At 28.7% G+C, this 17,034-nt stretch overlaps 1 protein-coding gene across 1 annotated transcript in view; it reads right to left on the minus strand.

Annotated features, from left to right (window-relative positions):
• The window catches only part of LOC100167073, a 203,125-nt gene extending 186,296 nt beyond the window's left edge, over positions 1-16,829 (minus strand). Inside the window, exon 1 of the mRNA XM_001943291.5 lies at positions 16,125-16,829. Within this exon, the coding sequence (XP_001943326.3) occupies positions 16,125-16,314 (190 nt within the window). The 5' untranslated portion in view covers positions 16,315-16,829. The remainder of the gene's footprint in view (positions 1-16,124) is intronic.
• Positions 16,830-17,034: the final 205 nt, after the last annotated feature.

The raw sequence follows: 17,034 nt of genomic DNA on the forward strand, positions 1-17,034 counted from the left end.
TTTGTACAGTACTTATTTTAAGTTATTACAACCAGCAGCCATATAATAGTAATAATGTACACCTTAAGGCTTATCAACAAATCCCGGGAACTTAGATTTATCGTATTGACTTGTGCGTCGCAATCTTAAGGGTCATATAATAGTAGATTTGGCCCACATTTTGGATCATCTCCAATTTTTCAAAAGCCTTCGCTACTCGCAGCGACTGCCAAACTACCATCGGTCTCCATTGCGTCCGAATCAAGGCCGTGTTACCGATCTGTATTGAGGGGATTGCCAGATGGGGTGCAAATATTTCAGACGGATGTGTATAGCGATGTAACATTTAATACATTTTGTAACACTCGTGGGCAAAAATAATTACGCTAAGACTTAACATGTCCGGTTCCAATATAAATATTATTGTTATCTATTGAGATTCTATACGCGATATAATAATTATTTAATACCTAACTTTTACCTTTATTATAAATAATAATAATTATTAAATATTTGATACCATACACGTATAAACGTGCATCAATGCAATTTTCGCTTGTTTAGATTGATTAAAGTAAATTTTAACCACAGAGATTAGCTATAAAAGAGGTTTCCGTCGTATATTGTGTCAAATATTTGCATAATAATTAAATCGTGTCCGAGAATAAGCGCATGGTGACGTCTCACACCACCTCACCCCCATTAATTACACATAGGGTTATATTTTGATAACTAATAAAAGATTGACATTTTTTTTTAATTATTTAAATTACATGTAACTAACATAATTTTTAATAAAACAATTTATACCTTATTTCATTTATATTATATTTAATTTTTAAATTACAATTCACGCTTTTAATTAAATATGTACTCACTTTCTAAAAATTGCAATCTAAAATCGAATACCAAACCAATATGAATAAACCATAATAGTTTGGGGGACGTATTATCTGCTTTATATAAATATTAGGTTATTGAAGTTATAATAAGTTCACAAAAAAAATTTTTTTTTTCTTACTTTTGTTTTTTTTGTTTTGTTCATTTTATTGAAAATACCTATTTCATTTAATTCTGTTTTAAATTATGTTACATAATTTGAATTTTCCTCCTAATCTGATATTTGACAAGAAATCACTGTTGTCCATGTGTTGTGTTATATATACACTAAAAATTCAGAAATAATTATATATAATATAATATTTTTAATTACCTAGTTATATGTTAAAACTTTTAATAATTTAAATATTAGATGGGCGAATTCGAGTGCCTACTGTTGACTGACATAAGAAAACTTTGCAAATTGTTGGTGCACTACTCAGCTTGTCTAAGCTTTCAATACTTTTAACTAATTAACTGATGGTTTGAACTAGATCTATCAAAATCCACAAATAAACATTCAGACTTAAACTATGAAATAAAAAAGTTGTACCTCGTCGAGTCGTCCTCAAACCCGTATTGAACCACATTTATATTAAAAAAAAAGTTAAAAGTATAATATTGTTTTATTAAAAAAATATATGTTGAAATAATTTCAAACTATTAGGGAGACCATAGGTTTTCAAAAACGATCATTTACCAAAAAAAGTACTGTTTTATGATAAAACAATCATAATATTACATCTGCAACTATAACTATTAAAATAGGTACAAATTAACGTTCTTCTATAATAGGTAGTAGTACTAATATAATATTATATCGGTAAGAGGTGTTATATATACCTATACATACAAGCTGTGACCATTTTTTTTCGACAATCGAACGTTTTTAAATTCATCTCTTACAGCTGCGGTGCTTGTAAAAAAAGAGCGAGGCTCAGCGATTACATTATTTACCTGCATACGTCGTCGCCGTCATCATCATCTTTCAAAACGCACATATTATACACGGTGCGTATATAATGTTACGTGGTTTAGCGGTGAATATATACAGAGTTTCTTTTTTTTATACAATTCCCCGACAGTTCAGAACGGTCTCGGGAAATGTATATAATATATATATAGTATAAGTGTAAGTATATATTATGTATATACGCATATAATAATAATAATAATATACTACCTCGCCTCAAATGGTTGGCCTGAACAAAAAAAAAAAATGTAAATATGGCACCGGAAGCGTTCTGAACACATTCACATTTAAAGGTTATTTCACGTACGGAAATATTCGTGTATGTCAAATTATTAGGGAGACGCATCGATGCACATATTATTGTGTATCGAAGCGTACTTCGTCCGTACGTCAGTGTAAGTGTGTCTAACCTAGTATACGATAATACATCGATATCTATACCACGATGTGCCCCGCAACGAGGTATAAAATAATATCACATACAGCAAAATGGAAGTTAAAGTTGTAAGTCGTCAAAACTCTGTGGAAGAATATGCCTGAAATGTCTGTTGATAACAGTAAAGTTAGATATGTCATTACATCGTTACAAAACCCAGGAAACCAATATAATATAATAATTGTGCGCCTATTGCTAAGTAAAAGTATGTGGTAAAAACCGATAAATTAAAAACCCAAAAATTCGAAATGCCGAACTTCAGAAACAAAATTCAAATCCGAGCAATCATTTGTGAATAATTAATCCCATCAAAAACACTCCGTCATACTCTGTGTAAAAAACTCTAAGTATAAAAAAAACGGTTCTAAATGTTGTGATATCAATTTATAGGTAGCTAATAGTCTTTGAGTTATAGATATCATATGTTATTTTAACTTATACTTTACTTGGATTTTGTGAGACGTTGCTAAGTGAAAAAGATGCACTTCTGTAAGCATATTTTAAAAAATGTATGCTTATTATAGAAGTTACATTTATTTTACAACACTTTTTACCTACGTTGTTTCAAATTACCTAATAGTAACAATTATTATTGTGTTTTTGAGCCTACGTCATATGATATTCATACCGGTTTTTTCTTATAAAACATTTGTAAAATTTGTGTATCTATTACATGCCATCATTAACTATATTTGTATAGATAAGACTAATACTCACACTATTATTTTTAAAGTTCAACATTTTCAAGAATTTTGTATTTGTGGATAAGGTGTAGGTTATTCAAATTTTCAGTTATCCTACAAAATTTTAATTTACGATTTTATACTTTAGTTGCTACCTTAATTATAATAGTTTTTCACTAGTCTACTGCCGGATACCTATTAAGGGTGGGAGGGGGTTAGTACGGTGTGTATATCGAAAAAATGACTCTACAGGAATAATTCTAAGGCCATGTAGAATTGTCAAATTTGTAAACTATTTTTTATCTTCAAGACGAAGATTTCCTACAGGCCGCATTATTATAATGTTAGTTTGAAAAAAAATTATCAAATTTGGTTGATTCTAAAAAACATGATTATGTTAAGTGTATTTTTGTGGACAAAATTACATTGGCACCGAGTTCCTCAATTAGAAATCACTCTGCGTATATTTGTCGTTAAAATAACAGACATTTTCAGCTTTAAAAAAATATCTATTAATTATCATTAATTTATTATTTATTTTAATGGAATTTGATAATTTGTATTCTAAGTTATAATATAATGGGCGATACATTTCGTACACTATGTAAACCAAAAGTAGAAAAAAAAACAATTATTTTTAGAACAATGTAGTTTTTTGTTTTAATTCTGTAAACACTTCAAATAATAGGTCATGGTGTCGTACGCCGTCCTTTCATGTTGGTACGTACGTTGTACAAATTATTATTATTACCATATCAAACAGTGTCCGCGATTTTGAGTTAGATAAAACATCGAATTCTTCGAAATTTGTTTAATATTTTTTTTCTAGAAATTAAGAAAAATATAGTGAATATTTAAGTTTAAATTCATTTTAGTTTGTGTTTTATTTTTATGTATTTAGAATTATGATTGATAGGTACATTAGGCAGAATTATTCTTTCGTAGGTATACTTTTTTTTGTTATTTAAATGTTTGATTCATACGTATAAAACTTCCAACCTGGAGGTGAATTAAACTAATTTTTAATTTGTTTAACCCATTAAAATAAGTCAAATACAGCATGATTAAATTAAATTATAATATTAAATATTGTAACCAAACTCAAATTATTGTCTGTAAGTACATAAAATATTTAAGTATTTTTTTAAGGAACTACTTGAGTAATTACAAATTATAAATAATAAATGTAAAAGTTAATAAGTATAATCATCTATTTTTTAGATGTGTTTTTAAAACTTTTTTGTATAGTATTACCTTAAGTTCAAACTACTCGACTACTCATTCAGTTTTATAACGAGTTTTAAAATGCTTTGTTTGTTTTTATGTCATTATTTTTTTAAATAAATTATATCAGTTGGATCTATTTAACTATTGGGAATCGATAAACATATAAATACGTGATTTATAAACGTAATATACAACCAAACCTTCAATCGTATTGTATAGGTAAGTTTCTTAGTGTAAAAAACTTAAAGGTGCGATTGAGCTTTAAAGATTTCAGATAGGTACTCGAACAGTGTGTGATAATAATATGCAGGTATGTGCATTTTTCCATTTTCTAACAATAAATTTGTGTTTATCTGTAAGCAGGAAAACTAAACAAATATTTAACTTCAACATTTTTATAATGTGTATTTATTAGGATTTGCAGACAATTACTAGAAAAAAAATACTATTTGGTACTCTCAAAAATTAAATAAAAGCAACAATTATTGGTTTGCCGAAATTAAAGTTTACCTATTATAAGTTAGTAACTTATACAATAAGAATTATACATAAGCATCCGTACATAGGTACATTGTAGTATCTCACTTTTCTCGAATGCCATTATTATACATTTTAATAGTTATGTGGGTTATAAATCTAACAGCATAAAAAACTTTTATATGTACCTACTCTAAGAACCGTTAAAAAAAATGTTGTAGATTGTGCGTGTTACTTGAGTTTTTAGCTCTGTTAAAAACAAGTTAAAATGAACATTATTTTAAATATTTTAAATGATAATATTATAAATTAAATTAACAATACAATAAACACACATTTTTCTGAAAAAACAATAGATCATATTACTTTATGTTAATTTTAAAAAGTTGAATTCCTATTTCCTAGTGATACTATATGGTCTAATTAACGAGTGTATCCGTATGTACAAGGTATTATATGGATTTGTGACTTTGTGACTTTCACAAATCCATCTTATAAATTATATGTATATAATATATATTATATATTATGCGAAACTGCCGAAACTGCCGAAACTTAAGTTTACTGCAGAAACACAAAAACAAAAAATACAATCATAATAGATAAAAGATTATATATTTTTTTTATCGTTTTTATCAGTATTCAGCACACGAGTACTGTTTGTCGTGTTGGGGTGATATATCTTCTCGTTTTACTTTTTTAAAATAAATGTTTTAAATATTAAAATGAGCGGTTGAAATCGTGATAAAAATAAAAAAAAACTCTTGTGTGGATTTATCAAGAAAAAAAATGAAATCAAATATCTTGATAATTAATTATTAAAAAATGGTTTTACATCATTATTTTCATTATCGTCATCATCTTCATTAGCATTAATCGAAATGTTATGATAATGATGTTCGTGATATATAATAATATTAATATTATATCAGGTACAAATCATTTGTCTTCTTATACAGAAATTCTGATGTGACACGTATTAAAACAATATAATAATCAAATTAATTGTTTATAAAGACACCAATGATAAGATTAAAAATTACCAATAATTCTTAAAGATTAATTATTTTAAATAAAAAAAACAAAACAATTTAGAACTTAAATGATGAATAATTTAGTTTCCACAATATTTGTGAACTAATTATAGAATGAATAAATTAATAGAAATTCCAACTTAATTATATACTGCTGTTAAACTTCTAACCTATTGAAAAAAATATATAATTAATGTATTATACAAATGATTATAATAATTATTTTTCAACCACTTAACGCAACCAAAATGACGGTGTGATCATTTTCGTTAAGTGTAGCTTATCTGTTAGTTTAGTTGAGTTTGGTTATCTTGAAAGCAATATCATTAAATTGTCTTTATGTATAAATTATACACCTTTACTACTATGCTGTGTCTATAGGTCACCGGCGGGTAATATTAATGACTTCATTACCAATTTACGTAATATTTTTGATAATGAAAACTCCGATAAAGGTTATTCGTGTAGGTGATATGAACATTGATATTCTAGGAAACACTAATAATGATTATCTTGATATGTTGACCGAATACAGTTACAAATCGTTTGTAAATATATACACTAGAATACCACTGAACTGGAAATAAAGAGAATATTAGCAACTATAGACCTATATCTATGCTCTGTAACTTTTCAAAAAATTATAAAAACCAGACTTATAACATTCTTAGAAAATAATAAACTATTATCCAAAAATCAATTTGGTTTTCGTCCTGGAAAAAACACGACTGGAGCTCTATATACTACGATAAAAATTTTATACTAGGAACTAGATCAAAATAAAAAAATAATAGCAGTCTTCTTAGATTTGGCGAATGCTTTCGACACATTAAACCATGCTGAACTTTTAAAAATCTTACCTAGTTTTGGAATAACAAAAGATAGCCTTATGTGGTTCAAAAATTACTTAATGAATAGAAAGCAAGTGGTATCGATTAATGGAGTCTTAAGCAATGAGGGAGTTATCAAATACGGTGTATACTAGTGCCCCAGGGTAGTATTATAGGTCCAGTTTTGTTCATCCTATATATAAACAACATTTGTAACTTAAGTATTGATGGTCTAATTACCACTTACGCTGATGACACCTGCCTTCTATTCTCCAGCAACACTTGGGACAATGTTCATCACAAAACAACAATAGGAGTAAATAACATATTTAAAGAATTGAATAATATCAAACTCACTTTGAATATAAATAAAAGTGTATTTGTTGCCTTTTCAATTTATAACTCAGCTATTCCGTTCAATGACATTTATATCCACTCTCGTGATACTAGCGATTTAAATTTAAACTTATGCAATTGCCAAAAATGAATAAGGGTCACTCGAGTGAAATATTTAGGTCTAATTATTGATTGTAATCTCCGTTGGAAATTGCATGTCGAATATTTAGTTATGAGGTTAAGATCTATTATTTCCAAACTATTTAAACTGAACAAACTTTTACCAACAGAGATTTTGCGTATTGTATATAATTCACTATACAAATCAATTTTCCAATATGGTTTACTAGTTTGGGGTGGTTGTACTGACAATGCAATCAGGCCTCTTGAGATTCAACAGAATCTTGCCATAAGAATAAAAAGGAATTATATGGTTCGTCTACTACTAATTATAAAGTTTTTAAAGCTCTACCGGTCAGATATTTATACAAGCAGTTCTCTATTATGTTCCAAATTGATTACTTTGGTTTCCAAAAAAATAACAAAAGGGAAAATAGGTCATATGACATGCAAGTAAGCTACACTAATAAGAGTTTTGGGAAAAAGTTTGTGGACTATTTAGGTCCAACTAATTTTAATTCATTGCCACTGTACCTAAAAAAAATTATTTCTAGCAATGTAAATAATAATAATTGTATAACTAATAAAAAATCTATTGTTAATTACTTATTACTTGAACTTTAATTATATATTATGTAGAATTTAAGTATTTAATATTGTTGGTAATCACAAATTTAGTTCTTCTTTGTTAATCTTATCATATTTAATTTCTTTGTTTTTTTTTTTTTTAAAATATTATATTGTACACAATCAACTCATCTACCTCGCCACAAGCATTGCTTAATGAGGTAGATAAATTAATAATTTATTGTTACATTGTTACACTGTACCTATGTCATTTCGTTGTTTTGATAATAAATTATTATTTAATAATAATAAAAAAAAAAAAAATGATAATGTAATATTAATCAAAAAACCTAAAATATAGATTTAAAATACCTAAGTATTTGTTTAGGCAAATAGAATTAGTAGATATTTAACGAAAACAATTTAAATGATAGGTTGAATAGTAAACGCCATATGGATAATACATTATGAATAAAAAGTGAAATTAACATGTTTTTAAAATAAATTATGGAAATGGTATATTTTGAAAAATAACAAAATTTGTTCTCGTATGAACTGTGAAAGATACAACACATTTTCCAACAAAGATGGTATTTCCACGTTTTAAACTAAAACCATATTTATAAATAAGTATATTTGACAAAAATAGGTATATTTTGTCAAGAACGAAATCACAGCACTATTCGATTTCTCTCCATTTTTACAATAATATGTTATAACATCAATGTTGTTAAAAATGGTATTACAAGATTTCGCAGTAGGTACCACACTTCAATAATGTTAGTTACTAACAGGTTAGTAAGTAGTTAATGATTTAAAAATAGAAATTTCGGTAAAAAAAAAATGAATTTGGGGTTTATAATGAGTTATTGCATTTTTTTTTTAATTTAATGGAGTCTGAATATATATGTTAATTAATACAACATAGCACATTTAAAACTAACTATTGTTACAAATTTAATTATTAATTACTAGAAAAAACCAGTAGCCAATAGGTACTATAAAATATGTATTATATATGTATTAAATGTATTAAATATGACTTATTTGGTATTCTTATACTTTCCTTATATATATATATATATCCTAAACTTGATGAATTACTCAGATTTTATGTTTAAAAATAATTTGTTTATTGACAGAATCTATCACGAATTCAAAAGAGTGACTTTATTGATATAACCGTATTTGAGATACGATTCCAATAAACGGTCTGTTAAATTGGCCTCGTAAAAATGAATGTTAGTCATGATTTCCTTCATGATATTCTGGTACATTTATTTTCTCATTTGTTTGTTGAATTTTTTTTATTTTGTTTCTTATGTAAATATCCTTCACAATAAAGCATAACTAGATTATCTCAACAAATTAATCTTGAACTAATAATTATACACTAAATACAGAATATTATTTAAGTGAACAATATAAATATAATACATATTTATCAATTTTAGATATATTTTAATTTATTCTAACTAATTATATGATGGAATTCAATATAAAAATAAGTACTCCCAATAAAGGTATTTTTTAAATGTTTACTTTAATCAGTGTTGGAGCCGGTACCTAGTAGATTTTTTTATGTATTTTAAATTGAGAAATTAAGAGATTTTGCCTAGGGTTTCGCATTTTCGGATTTTCATATTTATTTTTCTAAAGTTGTAATTTAAAAAGGGAAAGCTTATAATAATTAGCTATAGCTTAACTGTCTAGGCCAGAGTGGGCATTTCAGATAATAGCTACAATAGTTCTTGTGCATTTATTCGATTGATGACTTTCATCGTCATTATGACAAAACAAAGTGAGCAACGACAAAATCGACGGGAGGATCATTATATTATATGTAGGTATTATATAGGCGGGTATTGGAAGGTGGAGCTTGGTAGGGGGATAGCCATAAAATACATGGAGCACTGTTTTTAAAAATTATATAACATAACAGCATAGAAAAAAATGCATATCACAAATAAAATATATTCACCTGCAATCATCAATATGTTTCTGTTTTCGAATCTTGCATTCAATTCTACGAGTATAATTTTAATTTCTAAAAAAATATAATTTAATTTTTAATTTTAACGTTCCAGATTTTGTTTTAAGAAACGCGTTACAATGATTTTTATATTTTGTGACTTTCCGTCTTAAAAATTATATTATAAAAAAATATTATTATTTCATAATATAAATCATTAATATTAAAACATGGTTGATTTTGTTTTTTTCTAAAAAAAAAAAGGGTTATGAATATTTGGCTATAATTCTATTATAAAATAATATAATAATTAGACGTCCTAGAAAATCAAAGGTGTGATCAGATTTAATACAGATCAAAGATTATATTTTCTCCATTGATAAAACTTATCTGGTCGTAGATACCAGATTAACTGTACTTACCATTGGAACCTTCTGGGGAATCCCACGCACAAATTATCGTCAACCACTCAGAAACTACAAGAACCACGTCCCACATATGTAAATTAAATAAATGTCAGTTCAATACTTGTGAAAAAAAGTTACTATTCAATTCCCTTTGGGAGAGAATATGTAAATTTTTAAGTAGCTGCAGTGTATCAGCAATTTGTCACAATGCCGGTTGGACTGAATTAGTAATATAGTTATTATATATGAGTGAGCAAAAGGATTTATCATGTACAGCATTATGCAGCATAATTATATTGAGTAGGCTGCAAATGTATTTCCCCCAACCCCCCCCCCCCCCCCCAAAAAAAAAAGAACCTACTAACAGTAGAAATCTATAAATCATCTAAATTCTAGAAAGCATGTATTAAATTTAAAACACATTTGTAAGTTATAAATATTTTTTTCCTAAAAATGATTGAATTAAGTACATTTATTTCATATTATTCCTGACATGTTGACATATTTTCAACGTTATCGCATTATCTGGGTTACAAAAATAACCTAATGATAATATTTCATGAATAATGAATACAGGATTATTATCACATTATTTTTTCCATCAAATTGTAGCACCTTTTTTTTTAATGAACTCTTATATGACGTACTTAATATTATTTAATGATATGGTCATATGGGTACCTACAATTTTTTTCCATGCCATAAAATGAGTCTGAAGATTTGTGAAAAATTATCAAAATATTTTTTATGTTTTCGATTTAGGTAAATAAATTATTTTGCTTTAAAAAACACTTATGGTATTTAAATAATTATTTGTATATTGTTGGATCTTCTGTATTTAATTGTATTTGTTTTATCATAAAGCTATATTATATTATTATATTAGGACACTTTAATTTATAGTATCTTAGGTATATACCTAAGTATACCGAAGAATATCATAATATTATAACAATTAAAAATGTCAAACGAGTGAATGTATATTATTCATGATTTTATGATCATAGGTACAAAATATATTGATATTCATGAAGGTCGATGTGTGCGCATAAAATTGGTAGGTAGGTACCAATGTTTGCAACAACATTAGCTGGTTAAACACGAGTAACTACTAAATAAACTTAATCAGCGTGCACATACAATCTTGGTTTAAAATCACTGACGTCAATTTGTCCTTCTTGACCGAACGTTTTAACAATAGGGCAATAAATTGCAACGAGACCAATTGTCGTGAAATTGCACAATAATACGCTAAATCGACAACGCATTTAAAACACTGGGTCGAATTTTTTTTTTTATTATTTTAATTAATTATGCATGAAACGCTACTTTGATATTATTTCATATAAAATAATAAAGTTTAAGAATCCCCCTGAATTCATCTACTAATATTATGCTACCTACCCACATGATATTACTTATTAGTCAATACTCTTTGCATAATATTATAATTACGAAACTTACAGATTATTTTTTGTTTTATTTTTTTGATAACAACTTAATTTATTAATTGTTATCATATCAATATACAATTTCACACATGATGTGCATTTAAAATATTTAAATACACGTTAGGCAACAATAATTTAACGACATAATATCAATTATACGCATTTAATATGTAAATATGTTACAGGTATTCATTATAATACGTATACGTACTCATAAAAGAAAAGATATAAAAGTAATATTGTATGAATAATATGAGTAATGATCTAAGATAAATATAATTCGTATGAATTAATAATTTTGAAAGACGTACAAATTAAAGTATAAATTTAGGTAATAAATAAACCAGCACAGTAGTACACTGTTATTTTTAATTAGTTTAGTAAAATCGATCAACAACTTAGTTTTCTCGAGTTAATTAAAAATTAATAAACTCATTGAAAATGTATGAATATCTGTAAGAATATTTAAGATTAAAATTGAAAGTTCAAGAAACTGACAAAAGGTTTTGTTAAACTTAAAAAGAGTTAAACATTTTATTTTGATGCTTCAGTGAGCAATATTTACAATATTATAGTAATTTCGTTACCCCAAAAGAACGGAAATGAATTGTTAATCAAATATTGCATCAGTATGTTCGCTACGAGAAAAGTTTTGAATAAAGTCAATCATTGAAAAACACAGATTCTTATTCTATAAATAATTTTATATCCCATTGAAGATTCATTAATTGAATTTATAATGAATTCATCTTTAAAGCCTATACAGTAGGTATAACAGACGCGTCTGGTAGGAGGAGGGGTGAGATGTTCTATTTTTGCTATAGATAAATACATTTTATAATTTTGTTAATAATTGTTAAAAACGGTATTTATGACTATCATTGTTTCGCCCCCCCCCCCAAAAAAAAAAAAAAAAATAATTGACTTGAAGATGCCCCTCTATATATATATATGATTAATATTACTCTTAATTCATAATGGTTATGTTCTTAGAAAATTGTTTTATGATAGGTAGCTACATTAGAATATTTAATTTAATAATTACATATTGAAATCTCAATTAGTACTATCTCGGGCTTTTTATAGTTTATCTAATGACACATAATATATTATGAGGTGTAATTAGCTTAAAACGATTGAGCTATTATATTTTTAATTTATAACTGTATGTATAAAATACATATATTACTTATCAACATATGTGAAATGTATAACCGTAACGTGTTCAAATCTAAAATAAAATTGCTTTCCTGTTTAAATAAATCAAAATATCAACTCGTTTAAATCGCATTCGTTATAGCATTATGAAATATTTATGGTTTTAACATTTGCAATATATTAATGAATAATTTAATCTAGGATGCTGCGGTATTTCTACACTCAAGACAAATCCGCAATGTAAGTGCTATAACCGTGTAGTAGGTACCTTACTTGGTGCGTGTATCATGTTACTCGTGGGAGTGGACGATTTTAATCAGAACGTTTTATTTTCTCAACTCAAGAAGTTACAATTTATCGAGCTGACTTTAATCATATTATACTGTACTACACAAAAATTGTGTAATTTATTTTATAACCAAACTTTTTTCTAGATCGTGATACTCATACAATATCGAGTTATGATTATTTAGAAATTTATATACAAACGTGAGACGATAAAGATATTATTATAAACATGTCTTAAGATTGTTTTAAATTGCAATTTCAGACTTGACTAGGATATTATTGCATTTAATTAATCATAAAAAAGTTTTAACTTATTAATTATTTTGTATCTATATACAGCGTGTAATCAAAAAAAGTTCAAACAAAAAATAAGACTTACAAAAGGTGTTTATTTATAGTCGAAATTATTCAATGACACCTACGACCCATATATTATGATATAGGTATATATATACAAATATAAATATAATTATATAATGTTAATTTATACTATGAATTAAAACATAAGGCAAAAAAATTATCTGATAATATACCTAATAATATGTAATTATTACTATTACTGTTACTTGTATATTATATTAAATTGTATATATTTTGTTTGTTTAAAAAATTAATTCACTACTTAGTGCTTATATATGCAATTATTTTTTTTTTTGAAATCATTATTTTTGCTTATTCCTACTTATTTTAAACAAATTTAATTTCTTAAGTGATGGGTTGGTTATTGTATACATTATATAAGTACCTATGCAATATTGTGCTTGCACTTTCCAAATATCTAATAAATTATTAAAATAATGTTGCTAAATATTAATGAAAAATAAAAATACCAATTAATCTAATTTATATACAACACTACCTAGTACCTAGGTACCTATTCAATAAAATTTGAATTAATTAGTACTTATTTTATGGACATGAATATTTATCCGATTATTTAATACATTATTTCTAATAATACATGTTATAGGATATTGTGTTATAGGTAGTAAAAATCGTAATCATGATTAATTTGTAATTAAGTCGTAATACTAATGATTAGTGAACATAATACGGGAACATTGCCAAAATTTAATTTCATGGAGTCAATTCGAAAACTATTGATTAAACTTTTCAATGTCAAACATTTAGCATAGGTAGGTACCTATTATAATAATATATAATAAATGTGATTATAATACTAACGCGAATAATAGTATAATATTATATTATATACGAAAATATAACGAAGACAAATTTAAAACCCCGTAATTATCATAAATATTGCAATAATAAATTTGCTGAAGCGGTTGGTTTTTGTTTTGTGATATTGAATAAAATACAAATAAAATAGAGGTTGGTAAGGTAAACAAATAATTATAACTGTGGGATGATAAATAATAATATATAAACAATCATAATATTGTTTTAAAAGAAACTGCCAAACTGAGCTACTGATGTTTTCTTCAATTTCGGCAAAGTTTCTTTTGTACTACTATATTATTATATAGATATATGTAACCGTTATACACGATGAAAAACGGGGTACTCTGTGCGTTTGCTAGGTCATTAAATATTAATCTAAGTTGAATATTTTTACTTTATACATTATTACCACCTCTTAATATTATATTATATCATTATAGTCTAAAATAACGGTGCAGGATGCATGGGTTTACAACGGATAACATATATATATAATTATTTATTTCCGTATAGAGCGTAATATGGTATATATTTTTTCAAGTTTATTATCGTGTCAGCCGAAATGAAATGTCGAGGAAAAGCGATTTGAGGTGGTATTTAGGCCGCAACTAAAAAAATGTTTGGACGTCATAATAATGGGTATATAATATTATATGCCCTCTAAGATATTGATTCTTATATTATGTGTGCTACGACGGCGGCGTCGGCGGCGGTGTGGCGTCGGTGACGGCGGTTAAATGGTAAGTTGCATGTGGTACCCAACTAAAACCGTTATATATAGCATTTGTTTTTAATTTAATTTTTACTACCATTATGCACCAAAAGCCGAAAGGTGGCGGGGAAACCACGTGCAGCGGTCAGAGGTCCGCGCAATAAAAACGAAGTGTTTTTTAAAGAATCCACTTGGTATATAGAAACCGGAGCTCGGACAGATGAACTGCTAACACCCTCGTTCATAGATAATGTATGACACAATAATATTCTAATTATGCAGCTCAAATGTTTTATTCTGAATCGAATAATATTCCGAAATACAAGACATTATAGTCGCAGTGGTCGTGTAGAGTATAGGGTACCGCGTTCCGCTCGATACAAATATCCCGCAATGAAGACAAAGATTATTGTTGTTATAATAATAATAATAATTATTATTATTATTAATATTATTATTATAAGTAGCAGTAGCAGTAGTAGTATTATGTACGCATATACTTACTCCGTTACTCGTCGGGTCAAGATCCGTGTGAAGGGGGTTTTATGGTGGAAGGGTGTGCACAATACGTTTCTATGGTGCGATATAATAGAGAATGAAAAAATTAAACGAAACAAAACAATATAGTACCTAACCAGTAACCACGATATAATACAGTTATTATAGGTACCTTTGTAATATTATATTCGTATATTATGATTTATGATGGTACCTATCAAAGTTGCATACACGATAAGCGTATACGATCGTTGGATAGTCAAGTGACACATTTGTACGATTTTGCATGAGAATCGTATATGCAGATACAATATCACACAACTATAATACCTACACTCAACAAATATAATAACGCGGGCGTGAAGAGTCCATATTGATGACAATACGTGTGCAATAATTTATTATTCACACATAAGGCGTACCTATATATACCATAACTCATAACATGCGACTAAAATAATATGCACACAGTTTAGAATAGGCATGTCAGGCAGTTGTGGTTCTAGAAGGTATCCCAATTAGTTAGACCGTATGTTCTGTGATACCATGCGATGTAAAAACTATGATAATCTATAGATCATAATTTATTGTTATATTATATTCAAAAGTTTTATTGTAAATACGATTGTTATTATATTGACTGTGTGCCTGATAAAATTATAGGTTTTTTTACCAATTCGACAGACGTATATTAATATATTACTCATCTCCTGTACCCACGTTCTAAAAGAAATAGGAGCCTCCCCGAGCTATTAGGTCTGACTAAGCGATTTCGTCAACAATTATTTCCATAAACCTAATACCATATAGGAATCTAGTTATGATATCGGCCGTTTATAGTGACGAGGGTGAGAGATCAAAATGTGCGCTAAAAATACCAAAAATAGTTTTTCAAAACAAAAAAACCCCTACCCCGGTGTCCGTCGATCGGGGTGGCTGCGGGCGGCGCGACCTCGTGGCCGGCGGCCGCCGCGTTGTCGGGCGTCGCGGACATGGACGCCGGTGGTGGGTTGACGGGATCGCAGCACTCGCGTTCGGGGTACTCGCTGGCCACCGCAGCGCCGACAGCCGCGGCCAACAGCAGCCACGCGGCCGCGAACATGACGGCTGCTGCAGTGCGGCTATCGGTTGTTCACCACTTGCCCGGCACCGGACGACCACGCGGTCCCATAAAACGTCGTCGTCTCCGCTCTGCGATTCTTGAGAAGGTCGTCGATCACATGTTCTTCTCATTCACCGCCATCGTCGTCGTCGTCGCCACCGCCCAAGAAACCGTCACAATATTACCCTATCGACCGGCGGTGCAGTGATCAACGGTTCCGCGGTAATTAAACGAATCGGAATACGATTTATCGTATATAAAATTGTTCTTAGAGCAACGGAACCAGTGCAAATTATATTTTAATACAAATGACACGGAAATAAAACTATTCGTCTTTGACGGTTAAAATATTATTTTACTACGACGATGATTATGATGATGATGATGATGATGACGATGACGACGACGACGACTACTACGATCCCGTGCCCCGCTGGCGGCGACGACACGCTGGCCGGGTGGTTTTCGATTTGTTGTTCGCGCGCGGCACCCGAAGTACGACTGACAAAAGTCCCGCGGTGCTTTTGACGGTGTGTGGAAATGCGTGTACGCGCACACGCGGTCGCGCACACGCAAACTTTTGTGAGCGCCCTTCGTTGGTGGCAAAGGCGGCGAGGCGGCGGACGGGTGATCCATTTAACACGCTACACCCGTTTTCTCCGTGGATTTTTAAGATTTCGAACGTATTCTCTCCCTCCCGTCGGCGCCACACCACCCGCC

This window comes from Acyrthosiphon pisum, chromosome X (assembly GCF_005508785.2).
Source record: "Acyrthosiphon pisum isolate AL4f chromosome X, pea_aphid_22Mar2018_4r6ur, whole genome shotgun sequence".
Lineage (NCBI taxonomy): Eukaryota > Metazoa > Arthropoda > Insecta > Hemiptera > Aphididae > Acyrthosiphon > Acyrthosiphon pisum.